Consider the following 22,791-nt stretch of genomic DNA (forward strand, 5'->3'; position numbering starts at 1 on the left):
AACTGCTGCAAGGGTCATTATAAAGGAATTCAAAATAAATGATAAAAATGATAAAATATAGGGGGAAAGAGTATATGGGGAATCAAATGTGAATAAAAAGCAGAAAGCTCACTCCAAACCACCCTTTTTTAATGTTCAATCATTGCTCACAACGCATTAAAAACACTCTGCATCCCCACCGTCCCTGAATCTTCTCTTCTCATAACATAAGCCCTGACTTCCTGAACTGTCAACCCCGCCTCCGCCATGCCCTGCGCCACAGTCCCGGATCCGCCTGTCCTGCTCGTCCCAGAGCCAGCGCCACCCCTACCAGTCGCCCTAGTGGTTCCTGCCCGAACCCTCTCTCGCAACGCTTCAGGCCCAACGACGAACAGACTGCCAACTTCCAATAGAACATCGAGCGCGCCGCCAACGCCTTTAACAGCGTCATCGATATCCCATGATCGTAGTAAATCTACGTAGCAGGTCATGTCCTTCGTAACCATAAGGCCGCCGGGCCCGTTGACAGGGAAGCGCTTGAAGTGTTCGAGGAGTAAGGTGCGGACGCCGAGGGCGATTTCAGTGAGGAAAATTTTGACGTTGGGGCCGCTGGAGGAGAGTGAAGTGACGATTGCGGTGTGTAGACGGCTAAGGAAGGTGGATATGGCGGCACACGTCTAGGATTGTGTCAGCGATGGGACCCAATGTTGCATTTTCTTATCGGGGAAGGGATTAGACGGGAAAGAATAACTTACGGGAGTCTGCAGCATCTCCAGCCATGCGCTATCACCATCTACGGCATCTTCCTTCGGACGGAAGTCGTTCTTTTTCTGGCCCGAAAGAAGTCGTGAAACCCAGGAAAGCGCCACGTCTACAGTTTTCTGCTCGATAGAATTGATCTTATCCTCGATCCGGTTCATTGTTAGGGCAGCCTTTTTCTCCATATCTCTCCTGATCGTAATATTCCCAGCTGCAAGTGGAATAAGCACGGCGTTAATGCATGTCATCATTAGGTGTGTGATGGTAATCGCACCGCGTAGGTTGCCCAAGTACGAAAAGTCTGGTTCTGTCTTTGAGGATTCTTGGCTTGACGCGGACTCGAGAGTGCCATCGAGCGCAACCTCGACGTATCCTTCTCCCATCATAGATAGAAGCATGTTCAAAAGTGCGGAAACATCTTTTGGCGTATCGCTGCTGACAACCAATTCTAGATCGCGCCCAACCCCTTCAGCAAGCCATTTCAACATTCGCTTCGCAAAGCCGACGTTTAAGCGGCCGTCTTCATCCGTAAGCTCAATTTCACTTTGCTTTTGTAAATCTGCATTGTCTTTGAGGCCAGCAACACGCAGCAGCATTCGTTTTTGAGTGGGCGTGAAGTCTGACGAATCGAGCCGACTGACATACGCATCCCTGGCAGAGTTAATGAGTTCGCTGCCAGATTTGGCCAGAGACGACATGAATGTGGCTGTTGATTTCTTCCTGCGACTATGGAAGGTCGTAAATTTGAACATGAGTGAGGTGTAAAGCTCCTCCAAATTTTTTTTCTCTCTTTCGATGTAGGACGAGCCTCCAAAATAGGGAACGAAAAGGTCTTCCAATTGTTGATCCAAGATGATAGCAGTCTTGGCCGATATAGTTTCCGGATGTTCCGTTAGGCCGTGTGACTTCATATCGTCGATTAGGCCGCTAATATAACTCCGCGCAGTTTGAAGAGATCTTAGGAACGCCAATGATGATACACTATCAGCCTTCCCTAACACCATTTCTAACCGCTGCTGTATAGATTGTTGGAATATCCTTTGCAAAAACTTCTCAAGAACTTGCTCATAATACGGAAACGCACGTTTGATAATCGTAGATTCCTCCTGCACCACCACCTTGACTTCGTCGACCAGCGACTGAAGGCTAGATTCAACAACTGGCGGTTCAGCGTCGGGATCAGCTAGCTTTTCCCACGTCTCGGCATCGCCTCCAATTTCCTCAGTAATGAGCTGGCTGCGGTCAATAAAGAACTGATGTTGATTAACGAATAATCCAACAACACTGGCGCCACCGTTGAAATCGTATAGTACCGCTGCACAGTCGCGCATACCATCAAAGTTGGCTTTCCGGTAAAAGTCATCAAACTGTTTCAGCAGATCTTTCTCCAGAGTCTCCGAAAACTTCTCGATAATCTCCCTTGTATTAGTACGTTTCGCGGTGGAAGAGCCGTTCACAGATGTTCCGTTTATCCCGGGATTGCCATTTTCCTCGCTCCAGCTTTTCGGATCCAATCTCTTGCTTATCCTGAGTAATTGCCTGGCCATATGCGCACACCTAACCTTTCCCTCACCGCTTCCCGATCGCCTTAGATTTTCCAAGAGGGTCAACTCCCCGCGGTTGCTAACTTCATCCCAGCACTCGATCAGGAAATGTGCATCCAAAGCCCTCCTCCTCTGGCGGTCCAGTTCCTCCAGCTTCTTTCCCGTCTCAACAGCAATATTTCCACCAGCCCCTCCGCCTGGCCCATTGAGGGATGTATCCAGCTTCTGAAACGACTCGATGGTCTGGCTTAATTTGAGGCCAAGAGAGCTGACATTCTGCGCATGCTGGGCCTCTGCCCTCCTCACGGCGGCGGATAGCTCATTTTCTCGTAGCTCCAGGTCGCCGGACAACTCGACCATGCGACGTTGAGCATGTTCGAAGGTGCGAATAAGGGGTTTGGGGTCGAAGGGTTGGTTTCCGCCAGGTCCACCTGATCGGCGCTGGGACGCCGGGATGGCAGTGTCTGAGAGGGACTCGATGAAGTCTTTGACAATGAAATCGCGGTTGGAGAAAGTTTCGAGAGTGAAAGTTGGGCCTTTGTTGAAAATGGACCTGGTGGCTGTGGAGCGGGCGCTCTGCGAATTTAAGGAGGCGGTATCTGGCATTGTGATGGCCCCGTTGTCAAAGGATCATTGGTGGGCGGGAAGAGGAACAAGCGTTTTAGTCATATTCAAGTAGTCGATGTGAAGATGCTCGTTAGTCGTAGTAAGTCATTGCTGCAGGGTGTACTGAAATTGTCCTGAGCAGTTGGTTTTATGTAGTCGTCTGTCTATATACTGCGGAGCCGCGTTGGAAGGTTGCAGATGGTAAATATTATTTATATTTCCACATAGGGATGCTCCTTACTGCCACGTCCCAAATGAAAATGTGATGAGAGTTGAAGATATCAAGGTAATAAAACAGCGTGAAAATAGATACGGACTGTAGCCGGTAAGAAGATCATAATAGGGCTTTACCTCAATAAATCGCCATTTCACCAAACTAAATACCTAAAGAATTGAGGACGTGTGTCGCAGGTTCGCTGCTCAGCCGAGGAAATGACGCAAAGGGCAAATCGCCAACATGGCGCAGACAGAAGACTATTAATAAACAAATAACTAATATCTACTTCCGCAATTCTCCCAAGGACAACATTCTCCCAGCTCCGCTCAAATACACAACTTCCAATACGGAGGAACTATTAGTTTCTTTCCTAGCCTGAACTCGATATGCATTGATACCCATGGGGACCGGCCGCTGAATTATACCCCTAATGCTACTTTTTTGAAACGGAAAATTCAACCCAAACCCCATAGAGTTGGTCCGGGAAGAGACCTCCTAAACAAATCACATCTGTCGCCTGTACCAGTTCGCACACCCTCTCATGGCTCTCCCTACAGACCCGCGTTTACTACGGAACTCACGAGTCGATCCCTCACAGCTCACTCCCGCCGAGCGTGAGCGGCTCCTCAAACCCTACCTCCCAGATCCAGCTGTTATCCGTTCAGCACGCACCAGGAATGGGAAGCAGAAGCAAAAGCAGAAGAAGAAACCCATCCGAACATTCCTCAAGTCGAAACTACATTACCTTACCTACTTCCTAATCCATGTCTTTTTCAGCATTTACATCCGGTTCCGTCAAGCCTATCATGCCATTATTGATCGGATCCTGGCCATCCTCTACTACCATCACCGCACACCGGAGCTCATACAGAAGGATGTCCGTGGCCTGAGCCAATTGCCGCAGCATCTGAGCGTCGTCTTGATGCTGGGGAACGACGAGGATGCGTTGGATGTGATTATGGACGAGGTGGCGGAGTTGGTGGCCTGGAGCTCGTGCGCTGGCATTCCGATGTTGAGTATATATGAGAAGACAGGTGCGGTTCAAACGAAACCTCCCGCTCCCCCTTTTTTTTTTTTCCGCATGATCGATAATAGAAATAAAAGGAAAAAGAAAATTACCAAACCAAACTAACATATATACAACAACTCAGGCATCCTAAAATCCTACATCCCAACCCTCCACAAAATAGTCATAAGCAAGCTATCAACGTACTACGGACCCCCCTCCCACCAACCAACCCTCCGCCTCTTCGCCCCGCACCACGCCATCTACTCTCCAACCCTCTGCCCGCCGTCCTCAAAAGTAAACCCAGCCCTCCTCACCCTCCTCCTCCTCTCCGCCACAGACGGACGCGAAACCCTCGTCGACCTCACAAAAACCCTCACAGAAATGGCCCAGCACGGCAAACTGTCCCCGCAAGACATAAGTCCCAAACTCATCGACGCAGAGCTCAGCGAGCTGACGTCCGCACCTACACCACCGCTAGCCGGCATGCCGGGAGATCCACACCTCGACGAGCGGAATAGCGTCGCGTCCTCCACCGGTACGGGAACAGGGACCACCAGCACTACGGTGTCGGATTCACCGCCGCTGTCGTCTGCGGAAACCGTAACGGCGGGCGGCGTAGAGATGAATGCGGCAACGGCGGCATTGATGAAATCTGACCCGGATTTGCTGATGGTGTTTGGGCCGTTTGTGCGGCTGGACGGGTATCCGCCGTGGCAGTTGCGGCTGACGGAGATCTATTGTACGGGAAATAAGGGGGGAGTGATTACCGGGGGTGGAGAGGCGGTTGAGTATCAGAAGTTTCTGAAGGGTCTGTGGAGATTTGCGAAGGCGGAGATGAGATTTGGGAGATAGATTGGGGCGGGGTGCCGGCATTCCTATACTTTTACTTTCACCATTTTTTCCTTTTTGCGTCTACTTGTATTTATTAGTTTGTTTCCTCCTCTGGGAGTCAGTATCATTGCGTGGGCCCCACTTCAATGCTGCATTGTGGTATATACTCGTTTTAAGTCATATTAACTTCTGTGCTTTGTCTTGAGAGATATTGAATGGTCAGACGGCCGGCTGCCTGGGAGAATTTCCATTTATGGATTTCTTAGTCTATAGGGGTAGAAATGAGCCCTGATGCGGCGCTCTCCGGCTTTAATACTATAGGAATTCTTAAGGGGTTCCTCTTAACCTCGCTTGTTTTGGGGTGCAAACCGTCAGGCTCAGGCTTTTTGTTTTTTGCCTGTATAAAGGACATTATTTCTGACTGTTAAGTCAATAGTAGCTAGAAGAGTATATAAAATAACGGACACTAGCTATATAGTACACATAACACACCGCACCTGAGTCCTCATGCGCAATAAAAATGGAATATCCAGAACGACGTTCTATAATATAATACAAAAGTAAAACCTATTACCTATATACTTCGCTTGCTAACTAACAATAAGTAAAAGAGATTTCCCGCCATCATGCTCCTTATGATCTAATCTTTCCAAACCATAAAGAAGTCATGATGCGTGGCTGGCATTCTATCATATTGAAAAGAAAGAAAGAAAAAAGAAAAGGAGAAGGAGTGAATGTATCACCCTGGATGCTGTCCAGAGTGTCGTGGCAAGCACGTGTCCCAGAATGGGGGGAGAAAGAGAAATAAAAAAAGAGACTGGGGTATCTGTACTCTTATAATCCCCTCCAGTGAAGAAGAAGCCATAAAGCATAGTAATACAAAAGAGATATATATGCCGCATGCCCCTAAAATCATACTCCCATCTAATCCCCTTCCCAAACCTAACTGAAAGGGAATGAACCAACCAAGTACGTGGCCGTTCACCATCCAGCCACACACGCAAAACACCTCACAAACTCTCCCCCGCCGTCGAGGACGCTCTCAACCGCACACCATGAACACACCTTCCGTCCCATTCTTTCACCATTCTCTTCTGCTCCCTCGTCTCCATGCCCTGGCCTGGAATTTGGCGGTGAGGTCTTCCCTCTCCACTCGGACGCTTTGCCTCCTCCACCACCATCGTTATTATTATGATTGTTATCTTTGCCACAGCCTGGACCTGGATTCGAAGGGGAACGAGGGCCATTGCAATCGACTACCATACACTCACGTAGGCAGATGTAGCATGTTCGTTCGGCGCAGAGGTCGCAGTCGGCGTATGCGTCGAGGGTGGAACGGGTTGTGGGGCGACGGTGGCAGATGTGGCAGGGAGATAAGGAGGTGTGGGATGTGGTTTTGTTGTTTATTTGTGAGACGGACGAAATCGAGGGGTCGTCGTCATAGTTGTTGTTATGTGTATTGGATTTCGCTTTTTGAAACGGTGGCGATGGTGTTGATGATTTTAATGCGAGTGTGGGCGAGGTGCTCTCAGAATCAGGAGTGTAGAAATGTTGCTTCTGTCCTAAATATATGTTTCTTGGAATAGTATTCCATTCCTGCTGTGATTGCTGGTTTTGTTGGTGCTGTATCAAACGCCGCCGCTTGATTGCCGCTGGTTGCCAGGACGGACGGGAGTGATGTGTTCTCCGTTCAGGGCTGGGCCGCAGAGCAAATTTGGAAGCTATTGCACCCGACGAGGAATCTTTCAAGAACTGACTGTATCCATTTCTAAATCTATCCTCGATGTGTTGAGCATTGCCGGGGATGAAAGCGGTGCTGATTTGGGGAGAGACAATATGTTAAGCTGCGAGTCACCGAGAAAGATTTAAAAAAAAAAACAAGGTTGAAACTGAAGGAAATTCAAGAGAAAAACCCACCAAGTGCCTATATTAGCGTTGATCTGGCCATCCCAATTACCCATATCTCTCTTCCTCTTTTTCAGGTTTGCAGCATCTGCTACGGGACATCCTCGCTGTTCACACGCTGAGGTGGCCGTTGCCCAGGGAAAGGAGACATTCTGGGGCTGGTCGGGGATATACATGGCGAGCAAAACACACGAGGCCGATCAAGGTAGTGGTATAGAAACCGGTCTGCATATCCAAAACGCAGATATCAAGAGGAGAGATGCATGGTGATAGACGCAGAGGAAGAGAGGGGAGGGGAGGGGAAGAATTGCTGACTGGCGTCGGCAGGGGAAATATTTAAGCTGTTATTTATTTATGCAGCTAAATAAATAAATGTCATTTCTTGGCGGGAGACCTGCCTGCCTATAAATATGAGATGAGGTGAAACACTCCCATTTTCCCAGGTTGCGAAATTCCTACTTGATTCCAGGACTGATGTTTTATGATGTTTTATGATGTCTATTTTGATTATTGGTGACTACCAACTCATGTTTATTCAGGTGCTCGATATCCTGCCTGGCAATTAACTTTTGGAGGTGTAAAACTTTCCATGGCAAAGGGGCGGTAATTCTGCGGCAAGCTCAGGTACATGTACATGTACAACTCTATTAACCCATAAATATTCCCCTTGCAAAAGGGTCGACAGCCTTTATGAGAGTACAAGAGCTTTCAAGAAAGCTTTTTTGTCAAAGATTATCCAGCGAGCCTCCTCCCCAAGGTCCTTCTTCCCTTCCACGCATTCGTTTACCGCCAGCTGAACCAATTCCTTGAATTCGGACTGGAGGGTTTTCTGCCAGTTATAGCCCAGATAGATACCCTGTTTATGGTCACAGAGATAAACATTCCTTTCCCGGTCAAGACATGATATGATGGTGGTTGGCTAGAGTGCGACGACCACGATGTGGCGAGATTTGAGTTTTGTTGTCTCCGTATAAGCTGTTGAAGGCCTCGCTGGGATGGGGTAAATGTATACAGTATATCCCTCAATTAGGGTGCCTGGGCAGCAGCATTACCCTTCCATATAAATGTTACCGTCGCAATATCGCTAGTGAGCGAGTGTGGGTGGGAGAGGAGTGTGTATGGCCATGCATTGAATTTAACTAGCCATTTCATCCAAACAAAGGTTTATTATTGGTAGTTACATAACTACAGACTTGACTTGGTGATTGGAAAATGATTCCTTTAGTGAACGGCCAGGGCGTTGATGGAGAGCTTAGTCATGAAACGTTCACACCGTCGGCTCCAACGTCACAGTGAACTTCAATCCTTTTCATGATTCGTTTCTACTAATGGTTCCTTTGGATAATAAGGAAGTTCCAAGGTTAACTATTTATCTCTGCAAACGAGAAAAGGGAAAAGATAAGAAAAAGAATACTTCTGCTCTTGGTTCCCCTTGGTGGCGCAATATAGTTATCCAAGCTAGCGGAGTGTATCCGTAACCCCTCAGAAAATGCCAGCCCCCATCAGCCGATTCTTACAGCCGTATGGTCATCCCTCTGATAGACCAAGCGCCAAAAGCCAAAATGATGATATCAAATACCCAGGAACTAACAGCTGACGCCCGAAACCCGGCATTCCTGCCGGCTTCAAGTTTTTTTTAACTGTCTAAACTTGTCTCAGAGGGCCAATAATCTTGCTTCTCCTCTGCTCTCACTCGGAAAGCCTCAGCGTGAGTCTCCGTCACTTTACAGTATGGACGACTTTTGGCAGCTTCTAGGTTATGGAGTATAGATGGTAAGTGGCTGGAGAGCATGGTTAATCACAAGGCATTACCTAGGGAACTTGTTGGGGTGTAGGAGACACGCCTCAAATACCGCTGCTGCGCTTGATGGGCAGGTCTTAATTTTCATTCTTTGTTTCTTTTTTTTTTGTTTCTCCCAATTTGTCGTTTGTTTATACATGCAATCTGCTGCAAGTCTCATATCCCAGATCAAGACCAAAGTCTGTGGCTGGAAAAAAGCCTCGATAATATGGATCATGGAACACGATATAGCGGCAGCAAGCGAAAGCGAGTATCGAAGGCCTGCGATAGATGTCGAGGCAAGAAGTATCGTTGTGACGGACAACGCCCAGCATGCGTGGCATGTCGAGAATCCGGCCATGATTGTTCCTACGACCCGACCGCAAAGAAACGAGGGCTGCCAGAGGGTTACGTCCGCGGCTTGGAGAAGCTTTGGGCTTTGTCAATCTCCAATATCGCGGGCCTCGAGGAGGGGATACTTGAGATGCTGGGATCTAAAGAAGCCGAATCCTCTCGGAGACAATGGCTTGTATCCTTGTGGAACAATGAAAGAGCGTCAGAAAGGCTACATGACATATGGAAATCGAGCGAGCTATACGCGAGTGTTGAAGAGTTGTTGTTGAATCCAGGGTTAACTATTACTGGAACGCCGCGTATGGAAGAAGATAGGGGAGGTATTGAGCCTGAACATTCATTATCTGACATCGCGTCTGATTCTCAACTTGATGACTGTTCAGACCATCATGTTGGAGAAATTTTGCCATGGGCATTGACTCAGATTCAACATAAGCCACCCCGATCTCCTGACACAGACGCCCGAAGAGTCAAGTTTCGTATTTCGAGTCCAACTGCAGAAAGAAACTCTCGCATGAAACTCCCCATTCAAACGTCACACCTCCTCGATATGTACTTTGCACATACGCACAGCTGGTTCCCCATTCTAGCAAAACATGAAATTCTCAAGGCATCCTACCAATACTTAGATCCAACTTTCGAAACGGCAAGCAACCTTGCGGGATCGGGGAATCATGCTGCTCTCTGGGCGATTCTGAGCTATACTGCAGCCCAGATCCCACCAGATACTGAAGAAAATTCAACTGCTGGAACAAGGTTCAGAAACCCCGGCGAAGAAGCGAAAGGGTTCTATGCGGTTGCGCGAAGCTTGATACCGGATGAGAGGGGCAAATTTGAAATTGAACATGTTCAGGCTACCCTGCTCTTAACGCTCGTAAACATTGGATTCGGGGATTGGACAGCCGCATGGGTTCTTTGTGGACAAGCTGCAAGCGTAGCTATCGATTTGGGCCTGGGAGCTGCATCAAGAAGCAAACAATCACCTGGAAAATCGAAGGAAGAAGAGACATTTCTTGGGTGTTTCCTCCTCGACACCTTATTATCTGCTCGGCTCGCTAGGTGCCCACGCATGCGTTCCGATACCATACGCAATGTCAACTTATTGGAAGAGGATGGGCTCGAAGAATGGGGCCCGTGGGTAGACGTTTTCCTTCTCCGCAAGCTTCACGGAGGGGAAAATTCTTGCCCTCGTGGGCCTCTCCGCTCTTGCAGTACTTTCAACCGCCTGTTAGAGCTTTCGAAACTCCTCCATTTGCTCTGGGATAATCTTCCCCTGGCACCAGATGTCACTGCTATGGCACATGAGTATTTCCTGAGGAATCTTAAACACTGGGAAATGAAGCTTCCGCCAGGGTGTCGGTTGTCTGATGTTAGCAAGAAGATGTTATTGGGCGAAAACCCGTCTTTTCTACCACACCAGACGTTTCTGCTTTGGACCCAGATGGCAGCGCTGATTCTGCTTTCCACCCGTCTGTCACCCCATATACAGCAGTTGTCTTATTCACTTCGCCAGGTCATGGATATCACGCTCTCTCTCTTGACTTCCCAGTCACAAAATTTTACTCAAACCTGCCTCCCTCCTCCTTTCGAATTCTCTCTAAGAATAATCGTTGATGCTGCACGCTCACAGGCCTCATCACGGTATCACGATACTTCCTGGCTCGAGTCGGTCGCCAGTCAAATATCCCGAGCAGGAGGAATCTGGCCGGTTTATTCCTCGCTAGTTGAGGATACGAGGCAGTTGTCATCGGCTGTAGCACCCTCTTTGCCAATACTGCATCTAGCCTCCTCGAGAAGCAATCTAGCTCCACCCCATCCACATTGCTCACCTCCTCCTCCTCCTCTTCCTAGTGAGAGCGTGTATGACATTCTCGAAGTGTTAGAATCTTTTTTGCAGGAAGACGCAGACGCCCAACAACCAAACGAAGAGGACCTGACTTTCTTCTCGCTCCTTTCCAGAGCACCCATGGATCAGTTTAGCGCCTCTGATTGTAGAAGTAGGAGTGAAGCTTCCATCATCTCTTCTTCGCAGGCCTTTGACAATGTCTGGGCAGGCCTGCAATCCCCAACCCCTGCAACACGGGAGATCCCATGGATGACACCAAACCTGTCAAAAACAAGAGAAGGAGAAAACTCGCCGCCCCCTCCACGGTCAGATATATCTAATATGTGCAAAGCCAACCAAAAAGAGACCTACCACCACCTCCAGCCCTTAAACGATGGATACACGCTTGGACCACAAAAGGCCACACCACAATTCCCCAATCACAAATCACCCTCTCCTGCTTCCCCTTCCCCTCCAGCTTCTAATGATATAGAATCCATCTTCCATGACCGCCCAAACCCAAACAATAGTGATATCTCCACCTCTAAACCCCAGAAAGCTTTCTTAACCCGCACCCTCAACTACGAGAGTTCTCATGCACGGCTCATCATAGACATATACGATGACAAATCATCCCACGACGCCCTCCTCAACAACCATGACAATGGCAGTTCCACAGGGAACAGTGCTGAAGAGCTCCCGGGACAGAACCAGGAGGACGGAATGGAGGAGGAGGGCAAGGGGAAGCAAACGATCCTCAACAAGATCATGTGTCCACCGTCGATTGCGGATATTTGGCCGCCGCCAGGGTTCTTTCCGGATGCGTTTGGGGAGGAAGGTGAGAGGGGCGTTGAGGAAGCTAGGGAAAAGATAGATATTGGTGGATAAGAGGTGGTGAATCTGTCCGTGGCATATGTGCAATGTGTGTGAGGGGTAGACAGATGGTTTGATTGAATGGAGTTTTGTTAGCATGGTGTTGGATGTGATCTGATATGTACGTAAACGGCACATGGATGACAACCCAGAGCGGGAATCAAAGAGACTTTCAGGGAGGGAATGAATAGAGCGAGCAATATTATCAAATATTTGAAAGATAGATTTACCAACTAATTTTATTTTGTCCACCCCACTGACGCTTTCTTTGTGGGTTTTCTTCCTGCTTTCTTTTGCAGAAGTAGGAGTTCTCTAAAAGTAAAGTCCATCAGGCCAGTAGCCCAAGTTGCGGAAGTAGGCGAATACGACACAAACAATAATTATTCCACTTTATTTATCAAAAGCCAACAAAACCATGTTCATCCTCCAGAGATACCATTTTCCAGGTATGACAGTCATATGGCCATACCCAGATACATCAATTAGGGAGGTAAATGATTCAAAAGGAAGAAATTAAAACTCCCTAAAGCCGTTGCAGGTTTAAGGGAAAGAAAAAAGAAAATAAAAGAAATAACTCCGGAGCCCCTAGAAATTAAAAAGTAACAGGCGATGGAGTGCCGTGGAGAGTAGTGGCAGAAAGAAAGGAAAATAATGTTCAAAGCAACCCGTTCAATGAAAAAATGAAAAAGATAAAATGAAAATGAAAATGAAAATAAACGCCCACTAGACATGAAAACACACCCCCCAATGATAAACACCGTTTAAAAAGTACTGAGTATGAGAAAAATGAGAAAGAGGCCCCCTTTTAACAGTGGACGGGGAAAATAAAAAGATGGAAAACAGAATGCCACCTCTAGATGACGCATGGTAGGCAAGATATTTGTAAAAGAAAAGAAAAAAAGGGTAGAAATGGAAAAAGGACAGGACACAAATAAATACAGTTAGAGGGGAAGATAAAACAAAATAAAATAACACAAAATACAAAGGAAGATCGGAAACAAGAAGTACTGATTGGCCCCAATTTCCGAAGGGCTCCAATCAAAAAGAGGGAGATTGATCACGTCTTATTGGCGCCATGACTTCCCGCATACGGTACACGTGCAAAACAACGTCATCGGCTCATCCGCACTCCTCGTCTGCGCTTCCGTATACGTGACCTTCCTCTGTCCGCACTTGCCGCACTGCAAGCTGGTACTGACACTCCGCTCCGCCTTCGCAACCATAGCCTTATCCATATTCTCCTTGTGGATCCTGCGTTCCTCCTCGCGCTGTGCGTCCGACTTGAGCTCGTCATGCGTCATACGCACGAATTTTTCAGCAGTGACTTCGTTGGAGAGCACGCGCACACGCAGGCCTGGGTTGGATTTGTTTTTCAGGTTCTGGAACAGACTACGCATCTTGGTGCGGTATTGTTCCTTCGTTTCTGGGCCGAGGCAAGTGTACGCGGCTAATTCGACTTCGATGGCTTTTTGGAGGACGATGCGCGGCGGCTCGGTGGAATTTAGGCAAAGGCCGTCGTAGATCAGCCCGATGCAGCTATCGCGGGATTTATTTTGGGTATGGGTGATGGTAAGCTGATCAGCTTTCCAACTGCGCTTGTCTGGAGGCACGGTGGATTTGGCCAGCTTATCCGACGCCGTGGGCGCTGGTGGCGCGATGCCGTTGGGAATCTGCTTGGGCGAATCGCTGGATCTCCGGCTTGCGGCCGGCGAACCACCTGCAGCGGCTTTTTGCTTGTTGACTTCGCTCCGCCATTTCGAGACGATTTCACTAGACAGACGAGCAACGTCGGGCGACTTATGCTGTTTCAGCTTGTTGACAATGATACCGATTTTTGTAGAACGCAGGAGGTCCTCTGTCGGCCGCACACCTTTTTGTAGCTCCCTGAGCAGTGATATCAACGTTGCTGAGGTCTCGCCGGACGTCGCAGCCTTCGTCAACGCCTTAGACTTGAATTCTATTTCCTTCACGTCCATGTTGTCGGAGCTCGAGTACAGGAGGGGCGTGATCAACGGGATTCGTTCGAATATGGGGTAGGAGGGGTCGGTTGGAGTCTCCAAAGGAGTATTTGTCCGCTGTTATATAAAATTGTCAGTGCCATTCAATGTCATTGGCCAATCTCTGGTGGAGCTATCCACGGTAGCTCAGGATGGAAATGAATGGAAGATATCCATCACAGTCGGCAGAGCATTCCCAGCATCTAATTGAACGCTCTTGGAATAGAGTCTATGGACTGGCGACGAGAGTAGACCACAGTGCTTGATGAGTATATAAAGAAGCGCATTCACATCTCCACAAAGCGGGATATAGGAAACACATTCAAAGTTTCACGTTCCCGTGGATAGTGCTATCGCGGGAAAATTTGCCCTCCCTAACGAAAAGTGCCCGGCTAGCACTTTTCCTTTGTAGTAGATTTGCTAAACAAATAAATGCGCACATTCGTGGAGCAAAAACAGTGCAAGAAACGATAAACAGCGCAGGGAAATTTGCGACCTACCGAACGGATAAGATTCCCTACGGCGAAAGGGCAAATAAAAACCCCACTGCGCACTGTAGAGATACGCTCAAGGGGCGGTACTTCGATAGAGCCTGCGTAAAGGAGAGGTAAGACAGGTAGACGGTGGACGATAGCTGTTATTATTGCGAAAATTGCTCCGGATGTCGCTGTCCATCTTGATGCTGGCGAAGTTGCCGGCCTTAACTATGTTGGCTGACTAAGCTCTAACTAACTACGGAGTGCGAAATGCGCTATTGGAGCCGCATGCCGAATCAGGAAAGGCGACGGACTGATTATGTAAGCGAGCCCTAACATCAGCGACTGTGATGCGGAGGGAGAAAATGTCTCTAAATCCCCCTTGACATCCCTCCATCCAGATACGGCTGCGGATTACTGATGGACCCAAGGGAGGGTAAGGATTTCATGGCTGTAGAAGAACAGCATACCCTGGGTGTTTGTATGTAGCAGATATTGATGTAACTACCTAGTTACCAGTGCTGGAATATGTTTGCGAAGTTTCATCACAGCCGGCTTTAATTTGCAGCTGGTATCCATATTTGGATAACTCGTTCCCAATCACCATGCCCTTTTACCGCACTTTTACCGCACTTTTACCGCACTCCCCCTGCTATCCCAAAGTACATGTACATGTACATGTACTGTACATCAACAGAAACTAAAGCTTTCCGCATCCCCAACACGGCTCCCTGAGAAGAGGAATTTTCCTAGGCTAAACACTCAAGCTCTCCATTCAGCTTCCGGTTTCCAGTGCCGCAGCTCCCCCAGTGGCATATGCAGCTATTAAACTTCAGGAGCTCTCCATTAAAATGACACAACCCACACGATTTTCATTTGTGGATGCCACGCTATGGCAGAACAGGCAAAGGCCGTTAACTTACACACTATCTCGATATTACGATTTCAGCAACATTAGCATTGGGCATGTATTGCCCACCGAGCAGAGGCGAACGGAAATAACACCAACCCGCCATCTAATTCGCCTTACGCAGCTCATGGCTCTATACAGCCAGATACAAACCGGTTCAAAGTTATTATCAGACTCTTTTGGCGGAGCAAGTCTGCTCACCTTAGCCCATGCCGAGCAGCAGAAACCCTTTTGGGAAGCTCAAGTCCAACGGGCCCAGCTAGGTGCATCCGTATTTGCATCGCTTCATAGAGCCGTTGCAAAGTCAGATGCTGGTGGCCCTATAGTTGAAGCACAGATTACTGGAGCGGTAAAACTTAGAAGTTTCATCGACAGGTTCAGAGATGCCGTTGGGAAACGGTCAACCGTTGCAACAGCTTATGATTCATCCGCATGTTAAGATGGCTATTGGATAGGGCCTATTGTTAACCGATGACGCAAAAATCCTAAACTCACCTGGGTGTGTGCTGGAGTAAACTTTATGAGGACAGGAAACCCTAGATGTTTCATCGACAGGCTCAGAGATGCTGTTGGCAAACGGGTGACTGTTACCACCGTTTATGGTTCGTCCGCATGCCAACTTGTTCACTGATGATGCGAAAAAGTCCTGAACTCACTTGCATGTGTGCCAGAGTAAACTTACTAGAATTAGGTTTATAAGGACAGGAAACCTGGAAGTGTCACCTACAGGCTCAGAGGTGCTTTTGGGAACTGGCCAACTGCTGCCAGGGAATATAGTTCGCCCGCATGCCAGGATGACCGTTGGAAACACCCCCGTGTTCACTGATGGCACAAAAAAGTCATGAAATCACTTGGGGCATGTGCTAAAGTAAACCTATTGGAACTAGGTTTTAAATTTTGCTTTATCTTCAAAAGTTATGGGATATGCACCAGAAAAGTAGCGATTAAACCGTCGACGTGTGTGTGTGTTTGTGTATGTGTGTGGATCATAGTACCTACACGCTGGCAGCCTCCTTGGATTACTCACCTCATCAGTGCTCCGCGAAGAGGATAATGAACATACCTTCTCTATAAAAAGTGCAACGTCCGCTTATAGCACTTTGACGTTAATAAAATCCGTTGAGAACTTCATCTTGCCTTCGCCGTTGTAAACTTTAATTCTCCGCAAAACTTAAACGACATTAAGCAGTGTCCAACTAAACTTACTTCCTATAGATCTCATTTTCTTATTGGTACGGAGCTAGTTGCTCCTTCCAAAACTCTATATTCCGCCCGTTCCAACTGTTAGAACGTTGAAACTAAACCTAAACATATATCAGCTTTCTACCATTGGGGTAGAGCACAAAGTGAGAATCCATATTCAGTTTGATCTTAAAAGTATATCACATTAAAAGAGTTCACTCAAATTTGCCTCATGTCCTTCCTCTCTTATATATCTCCCCCGGGACCCCCTCCGTCCCGGGGGGAATTTTCTGATTCTTCCATCCATCGTCCTCGCAACCGTACTCTTCTACTCTTTCACCACGTTCATAACCGTCTACAAGTCTACTACCCAATACATCCACCTCAATACAAGTCCACTATCAACTCAGTACAAGATCTCGATCTTCCAAATACTGTCCGTTTCAAGAAAACTTTCCGTTTCTGGAGATCTAAGTTCCAGTTCGTGTTCAAAGCATCAAACCAATATCTACTTTCGAAATCATTCTACCCCTTGCAAAAGCATATACATTTGCAATCATGAGGGTCTCCACTTTCGTCAAGTATGCCTTTGCTTTATTTGTGATCGTCGCAATCATCAGCGCTTTCCCCACTGCTCCCAGCTCGGATGGCTATCAAGTCACCGATGTGGTGAATGACATCAACAACAATGTTTCCAAACTCCAACTTACCGTCCGAGACTTCACCGGCGGAATCTTCACGGCAATGAAAATCTACGTCAGGACTGGCGCCCTCACCAAGACCATCCAGGGTGCCGTCGACACGACTCAGGCATGCGGCAACTTCACCAGCGACGAGTCTGGCAATGTTGCCATGGCGTTTTTGAACTTGCACCCCGAAGTCACCGAGATGATGGATGTGCTCATCATCAAGAAGGAAGTGTTCAAGAGAGGCCTGTTGTTTGGCCTTTTTCCCTTGACGACGATTGTCAGAGACAGACTTACCACCCAGCAGGGACTTGCTGCACAACTTGTGCAGGAGGTTGTGCAGAGGCTGGCAGCTGACTTTGCCAATGTGGCTCCGTCTCTCAGGGAGACCATCGCTAGGGATTTCACCAGGGCCTTGGAGGCATTTGCCTAAGCTGGCCAGGTGGAGGATTGTATGTTGGTACGAATTTAAACAAAAACAGGTATGTCTGCAGAGCAACCCAGAAAGTAACATGAAGTTGATAGTTGATAATTTCTAACTATGACATAGATCTTTTGTGTGTTGGATTTTGTTGTTTAATTTTATTTTGTTAACAGGGAGTTAGTATGTATTTCAGGTAATGATTGGAGGTTGATATGAATAATTGCATCTGCTTTACGTGTTTGATATTTGTATTTCTCTTTCTCTTTTTTCTCTTTCTTTTTCCCCCCCTTCTTGTTGATTTATATTTGTGAACACAGATTGAAATATGAAGATGCACTAAGGTAATGCTTGGAGGTTGATATGAAAAGTTGCATCTGCTTTAAGTCTGTGATATTGTTGTTTTTGGTTATATTTGTGAGCATGGAAGCATATATGTATGGAAATGATTTCAGGGAATGATGTTTTTTAAATGGGGGAAAGTGTGCCTAGTTGCTATAACAGTGTTGCAGGTTGGTTGTCATTGTTTTGATTTGATAAATATGTATTAAAATATGAACAAAAGATTCAAAAAAAAACGCAGCATTTTTGCCAAATTTCCTGGGCTCTTGGAGTGTAACTAGATCAGAACAGAAACTCTCACAAAATTGCTGCTTTCAACTCAGTGTTATATTATTCATAAATAGTTAGCAATCAAATTGTTATTGCTTTCAAAACCCACAAGTCAAAAGACCTGATAATGATTATTTAGTGTAGTGGAACTAGCTATGAGAGATGACTCTTCTGAGACACCAATCATAGTTACAGATTCAAATCCTATCTTTGTCACAAGATGATTTTATCATGATGTATTAATTACATTCACAATCTAAGATCAGTTCTTGACTACAGAGAGTTAATCAATAGATTAGAAGAAAATGATTTTCACTTCATATACTCCGCATATAATCAAGAGACAGAATAGCCGATTATCTTTATATTCACTCAAATTTAATCTGATTTTAATGATTTTCTCTGAAGAGTTCTGTTTAAAGATATTAAAGAACTAGAATCATACTAGATTTCAAATTAAAAGTAGTGCATATAATTGGTAAAGACTGCTTGAGATCTGTATATATCTCAGTGAAGATAGTCAGATGGGTGATTGAAAATAAATTCTGCTCTCAGTCTAAGTTGCTGAGAGAAGTCTTCTGCATAGTCTCTGACTGAAATAGAAGAGTAAAAGGAATAATAACAATAATAAAATAATCAGACTTGATAGTTGCTGTAATGCTAGGTGTTGGATGTGAAAATTGCCTAGTCTGGAGCTAAATAACCAAGCTACAATAGTTATTACCTCACTGGCCTAGTGCAAGGAATCACCTCCCATCTCAGAAGAGAGGACCTGGTCAGCTTCAACTTTCATGAGCGCCTGATTTCCTCCTCTATTATCTCCCAAAAGAAAATAACACGGAGCACGCGTTGTTGAATACATAGGGCTGCTTCAAGATACGGCATCAACAAGAGCATCAATTTGCAAGATCAGGGCCTACTCTCAATTCTTTCCCAACGAGACTGTCGCATCTTTCCTCGCGTTCTAGGTTTGCGTGTAGGGACGACGAGCTGTCAGAAATACCTGTTTCATCAGGTTGGTATGGGCGGTGCGGGATCCACCTAAATGGTCGCATTCTACACTGCAGCGCGGCTTACCATGGAGCGTCCTTTGGAATAAGAAAATGGAAAATATACCCAAAATATTCACATGAATACCTCTCAAATGTTACTTGGCTATGATTAGGTGGACGAATAGGAATGGTAAAACAACAACATTCCTACATTGGGGAGAGATGAATAGGTATATCGACGCGTTTATTTGACCGCTTCCCGCCCTCGTCTATGGTGTATTGACCCCAAGCGCTGCCAAATTTCAAGCAACCCAATGAGATCGGGAATGATTTCCCAACCCCCCTATATTGCCCAGTCTGTGGATTGCTAAATGACCAAATAAAACAATACAAAGCAACAACCATACGCATATGCCTTCTCAAAGCGCCAACTAAACGGCAAGATAGGAAAGTGAAATATTCAGTCCTGCGGTCAGCAAAAACCTCTTGAATTGCTATGAGCTAGCTGAAAGGAACGCTTTAGCCAGCCTTATCGAAATCTTTGGCATTATGTTGTCTTTGAATTCGGAAACGTTGGCTTTTCAAACAAATGAGCGTACACAAGGGCAACCCTCATAGTTGATGAGGGAGAAGACAATGCTCCCAGAACTCTATTCCAAGGCAGTATATAAGATAAAGGGCAAATGTCAAAACTGAACCTATTAATGGTGATTCATATAGCAGCTGCTGATTGGCTTGGGCGATCCCGCGCATTTTTCCATAATAACAGCACATTGAGTCTTCTTGAGAAAACTTCCTCGTTTCTCTACTGGTGGGTTTGTGCAAATACGACAATTCCCCGTACGCATAGTTAACCAAGCCGGGCAAACCCGTTGAACCGGAACATCGAGTCTCTTGCTCCCTATCCTGCATACACAAGGAGACACCCAATCACAAGAGACAGAGCTTGCAGATGTTCCATCGATGATCGCGGAAGATGCGCTGATCACGTGCAGATGCCTTCCCGCAGATCAACCTTGGGACACGACAGGGGTCTGCCGAACTCATCGCCATCGACACATCTCAGGCTACTGTTGTTATCTCTTCCGGCCCCAGCACAGCTCGTACTACAAAGCTTGCAGACGACCTGTTGGTTAATATGCCGACCTACTTTGGTAGCTAGGCTGTACCTTCCTTCTCTGCGGGTTTCTTTTTTTTTTTGGGTGATGTCATCTACACATTGATATATGGGCCATCCAACCGCATCACACGCTTTTAGCCTTCGCTGTACGGCCTTCTCCTACTTGGAGTTTTGAGAGAGAGAGAGAGAGAGAGAGAGAGAGAGAGAGAGAGAGAGAGAGAGAGAGAGAGAGAGGGTGAGTGAGTGAGTGACAATGCTGGGCTCGAAATCTATCTCACTATTAAGGTCGACTTCATCATATTTAAGCGTTTGTGAGAAACTTCCTGGTGTGGAACAAAACCTTTCTTGCAAAACACCTCCTTGCAGAGCATTCATGTTTGGAAATATGGTTATCTAGCCAACACCCTCTTTTGCTTTTGAAGAAGAATTCCAGTTCACCTTCTGGTTTCATTCTTTTGATTTCCCCCCTCGAAGTTTTCAGGTCTGCTGCCAAAGAAATGGACATTCCCGGTTCCTATTCCCTCCTTGCCGGATATTGCTCTGTTACCACTGCTAATATAGTCTTCCACAAGCAGAAGTTGTGCGAAGTTCGCGGTTTCACCTACGTCATATCATTTGAAGTGCATATCTCGGAAATCTCCTTCAACGAGTGTGTGTATGGCAAGATGCTAGAATCACCCCTTATCAATGACCCAAACCTGACTTTGTTTGCGTGCAAAATGTCAGAAATCTACACGCTAGTTCCCTGAGATCAATGACGGATTCATTAAGACTCTCTTGACTGATACTCTTGATGGAGCGCCATTTTGAATGAATCTTCCGCTTCTTCCATCGATTCTATTCTACCGGGAGCCTCCGCGCACTACAGTCACACAGGACAAATCAACCAGTTGTTAGAGACAGTGAAAGGGATATATAGCTCACGCCGTTTCCTATGAATTGTCTCATTTTTGGTTCTCCTCACACATATCTCATTTTATCACCTCCATCTTGAATTAAGAACAATCTCAACTTCGAATACATCCACGGGACCCTTTATACCATCCCTCGTCCACCGTTTTGCAGGCACACCACCTTACAAACCCCAACAAATCCTAAGCCCTTTCATTGCCGAGACAAGGACATCCAATGGCGCCGGTTTATGCACTGAGCTTGTCGAAATATAATGGCCCTGACAATGGCGTTGTCTGGCTACCAGGATCACTTGGGTTTGTTCTGCGAGTCTATTGTTCAGGATCCACGTTGTTTGACGACCCTTTCAAAGACATCGGAGTGACTTGCACCACTATTACCAAGGACAGCGCTGGCCACCTAATTTCCCGCTATGAGAGGTGGTATTCTCTTGAATCTAACTTTACCTCTACAAAGCACGAGAAGGATGGGTCAAGTTCCCTAGTTCTAGCTCTGCTGGCTGATCTTAAGGACGTCGGCAACGTTCGAATCAACTTTAGCATCAAGAAGAAGTTGGCGAATGGCACATTCCAGCTCATGGGGGGTTCAGAGCTGGACGTAGACCGCGCAATTAGGACCATGGACTTGGACCAGGTGAAGAAGGAAACCGAAGCGGAATTGAACAAGTAAGACAGGTAAACTGGCGAGCTATCTCGCGACGGGCCATTTTTTTGCATGGTGTGTATAGTAAACCCCTATACGCATCGTATCCGTGGATCCTCCCGTGCCTTTACCAATATGAACACCCCTAGCATCTCTTACAGGTAGCATCCAATAACGATCCGGCAAGCCTGCTCGCCTTCTTCTTCGCCCCGCCCCGCCCCGCCCCGCTCAACACAGCTATTTTCGGGACCTCCTCCAACCGCATCTAACAATTTTTCGGGCCTTACCTTAATCCGCGACGATTGTCCCATTTCCACCCCTCCGACCTCTGTGTGCCTAAAGACCAGATCGCGACTGGTGGCGACGCAGCGACCTACTCTCATTGACGATGGATATCATATCTATTGAACGCTTATTTGATTGATTTTTAAAGGAAGGAAAGAAAGAAAGAGTAACAATATTAATAAGAATCCAAACACTACATTTTGTTCCTCTGGAATCTTGCTACCATTTACTTTTCCTAATTTTCCTGTTTGATGTTCAAGATAATCCTGTACGTTTAGAAGAGCGTCGCTATGGTAGGGATATGAAATAAGTACTCGTACTCCTCTACTTTAAATTTCGCAAAGCTGCAATCATTTCGACGCATAACTACTTCTGATACCCTATCAGCTTGAAAGATGTAGGTTAACACAACGGACACTCCGGGTTCAACAGAGCATTCAGATGATCAGGTGCGTCGCCTCCCCGTATCACATTACCCACTGCGGCTGGTCTTAAGAGGTTGCCAGCTTTTCAAGAACGGATAACGGGAGGACGGATGTTAAAGCATGCACATAGTAATTGGTTACGCTGCGTAGTTGCGTCGCAGTCGAGCTCCCGCGCTAGTTAAAAACAAGCAACTATTAGCCTCGTCCTCGGGTCTTAATGCTAGCGTTAGAAGAATGTTACAGAAATGTCACGCGCGCAGAGATGAGGCCGCAAACCAGCAACTTACAGGCGTAACGGTCCTGATGAGAATGTTGCGGGGTGGAGTTACTAAATTATATATAGTAGTATACTAACTCTATTAGTACTAGTGTGTTTTGTTTGTGTCTATGTGGAATTAAGCTTATATAGGCTGCCGTAACAAGCAGACTTATTAAGGTGAAAAATCTCT

At 46.6% G+C, this 22,791-nt stretch overlaps 9 protein-coding genes across 14 annotated transcripts; 6 read left to right on the top strand and 3 right to left on the bottom strand.

Annotated features, from left to right (window-relative positions):
• Window positions 1-146: 146 nt before the first annotated feature.
• On the bottom strand, window positions 147-2,888 carry BDBG_00110 (exocyst complex component Sec10; the record flags this gene model as incomplete). Its single annotated transcript, XM_002628818.2, has 2 exons — window positions 147-656; window positions 735-2,888. 2 exons carry the CDS (start codon window positions 2,886-2,888, stop codon window positions 147-149), a joined length of 2,664 nt encoding a protein of 887 aa, XP_002628864.1.
• A 345-nt stretch (window positions 2,889-3,233) lies between these two features.
• On the top strand, window positions 3,234-5,491 carry BDBG_00111 (uncharacterized protein). The gene is made up of 2 exons (XM_002628819.2): window positions 3,234-4,139; window positions 4,257-5,491. Exons 1-2 carry the CDS (start codon window positions 3,647-3,649, stop codon window positions 4,964-4,966), a joined length of 1,203 nt encoding a protein of 400 aa, XP_002628865.1. The 5' UTR covers window positions 3,234-3,646; the 3' UTR covers window positions 4,967-5,491.
• BDBG_00112 (uncharacterized protein) lies at window positions 5,280-8,196 on the bottom strand. Its single transcript, XM_031719730.1, has 2 exons — window positions 6,863-8,196; window positions 5,280-6,761 (listed from the first exon to the last, which is right to left on the bottom strand). The coding sequence occupies exons 1-2, from the start codon at window positions 7,024-7,026 to the stop codon at window positions 5,927-5,929; spliced, it is 999 nt and encodes a 332-aa protein (XP_031575605.1). The 5' UTR covers window positions 7,027-8,196; the 3' UTR covers window positions 5,280-5,926.
• Window positions 7,316-12,107, top strand: BDBG_00113 (C6 transcription factor). Its single transcript, XM_002628821.2, has one exon. The coding sequence runs from the start codon at window positions 8,860-8,862 to the stop codon at window positions 11,695-11,697; it is 2,838 nt and encodes a 945-aa protein (XP_002628867.1). The 5' UTR covers window positions 7,316-8,859; the 3' UTR covers window positions 11,698-12,107.
• Window positions 11,460-14,349, bottom strand: BDBG_00114 (transcription elongation factor S-II). The gene is made up of 2 exons (XM_002628822.2): window positions 14,180-14,349; window positions 11,460-13,757 (listed from the first exon to the last, which is right to left on the bottom strand). The coding sequence occupies exon 2, from the start codon at window positions 13,656-13,658 to the stop codon at window positions 12,747-12,749; it is 912 nt and encodes a 303-aa protein (XP_002628868.1). The 5' UTR covers window positions 13,659-13,757; window positions 14,180-14,349; the 3' UTR covers window positions 11,460-12,746.
• Window positions 14,350-14,760: 411 nt separating this feature from the next.
• On the top strand, window positions 14,761-16,203 carry BDBG_00115 (uncharacterized protein; the record flags this gene model as incomplete). The annotated part of the gene is made up of 2 exons (XM_002628823.2): window positions 14,761-14,817; window positions 14,935-16,203. The coding sequence occupies 2 exons, from the start codon at window positions 14,761-14,763 to the stop codon at window positions 15,502-15,504; spliced, it is 627 nt and encodes a 208-aa protein (XP_002628869.1). The 3' UTR covers window positions 15,505-16,203.
• A 202-nt stretch (window positions 16,204-16,405) lies between these two features.
• Window positions 16,406-17,893, top strand: BDBG_00116 (antigenic cell wall galactomannoprotein). The gene is made up of 2 exons (XM_002628824.2): window positions 16,406-17,415; window positions 17,484-17,893. The coding sequence occupies exon 1, from the start codon at window positions 16,806-16,808 to the stop codon at window positions 17,364-17,366; it is 561 nt and encodes a 186-aa protein (XP_002628870.1). The 5' UTR covers window positions 16,406-16,805; the 3' UTR covers window positions 17,367-17,415; window positions 17,484-17,893.
• Window positions 17,894-18,770: 877 nt separating this feature from the next.
• BDBG_00117 (uncharacterized protein) lies at window positions 18,771-20,120 on the top strand (the record flags this gene model as incomplete). The annotated part of the gene is made up of 2 exons (XM_031719731.1): window positions 18,771-19,773; window positions 19,968-20,120. Exons 1-2 carry the CDS (start codon window positions 19,642-19,644, stop codon window positions 20,118-20,120), a joined length of 285 nt encoding a protein of 94 aa, XP_031575606.1. The 5' UTR covers window positions 18,771-19,641.
• Window positions 20,121-20,286: 166 nt separating this feature from the next.
• BDBG_00118 lies at window positions 20,287-22,667 on the top strand. 6 transcript variants are annotated; one of them, XM_031719735.1, is made up of 4 exons: window positions 20,287-20,389; window positions 20,654-20,727; window positions 20,805-21,707; window positions 21,782-22,667. In XM_031719735.1, the coding sequence occupies exon 3, from the start codon at window positions 21,207-21,209 to the stop codon at window positions 21,657-21,659; it is 453 nt and encodes a 150-aa protein (XP_031575610.1). In that variant the 5' UTR covers window positions 20,287-20,389; window positions 20,654-20,727; window positions 20,805-21,206; the 3' UTR covers window positions 21,660-21,707; window positions 21,782-22,667. The 6 variants fall into 6 exon arrangements, with proteins under 6 accessions (XP_031575610.1, XP_031575611.1, XP_031575612.1 ...); XM_031719736.1 differs by having other exon boundaries at window positions 20,287-20,313; window positions 20,654-20,733; XM_031719737.1 differs by having other exon boundaries at window positions 20,287-20,313; window positions 20,654-20,729.
• The last annotated feature ends 124 nt before the right edge of the window (window positions 22,668-22,791 follow it).

This window comes from Blastomyces gilchristii (genome assembly GCF_000003855.2).
Source record: "Blastomyces gilchristii SLH14081 genomic scaffold supercont1.1, whole genome shotgun sequence".
NCBI classification, from domain to species: Eukaryota; Fungi; Ascomycota; class Eurotiomycetes; order Onygenales; family Ajellomycetaceae; genus Blastomyces; species Blastomyces gilchristii.

Excerpts from the sequence above, each read along its gene's own strand:
- BDBG_00113 (XM_002628821.2), top strand. The coding sequence starts at position 8,860 with ATGGATCATGGAACACGATATAGCGGCAGCAAGCGAAAGCGAGTATCG.
- BDBG_00111 (XM_002628819.2), top strand. The coding sequence starts at position 3,647 with ATGGCTCTCCCTACAGACCCGCGTTTACTACGGAACTCACGAGTCGAT. Across the intron at positions 4,140-4,256 it reads GAGTATATATGAGAAGACAG|GCATCCTAAAATCCTACATC; the intron begins GTGCGGTTCAAA and ends ACAACAACTCAG.
- BDBG_00112 (XM_031719730.1), bottom strand. The coding sequence starts at position 7,026 with ATGTATATCCCCGACCAGCCCCAGAATGTCTCCTTTCCCTGGGCAACG. Across the intron at positions 6,762-6,862 it reads AACGCTAATATAGGCACTTG|CACCGCTTTCATCCCCGGCA; the intron begins GTGGGTTTTTCT and ends TCCCCAAATCAG.
- BDBG_00116 (XM_002628824.2), top strand. The coding sequence starts at position 16,806 with ATGAGGGTCTCCACTTTCGTCAAGTATGCCTTTGCTTTATTTGTGATC.
- BDBG_00114 (XM_002628822.2), bottom strand. The coding sequence starts at position 13,658 with ATGGACGTGAAGGAAATAGAATTCAAGTCTAAGGCGTTGACGAAGGCT.
- BDBG_00118 (XM_031719732.1), top strand. The coding sequence starts at position 21,207 with ATGGCGCCGGTTTATGCACTGAGCTTGTCGAAATATAATGGCCCTGAC.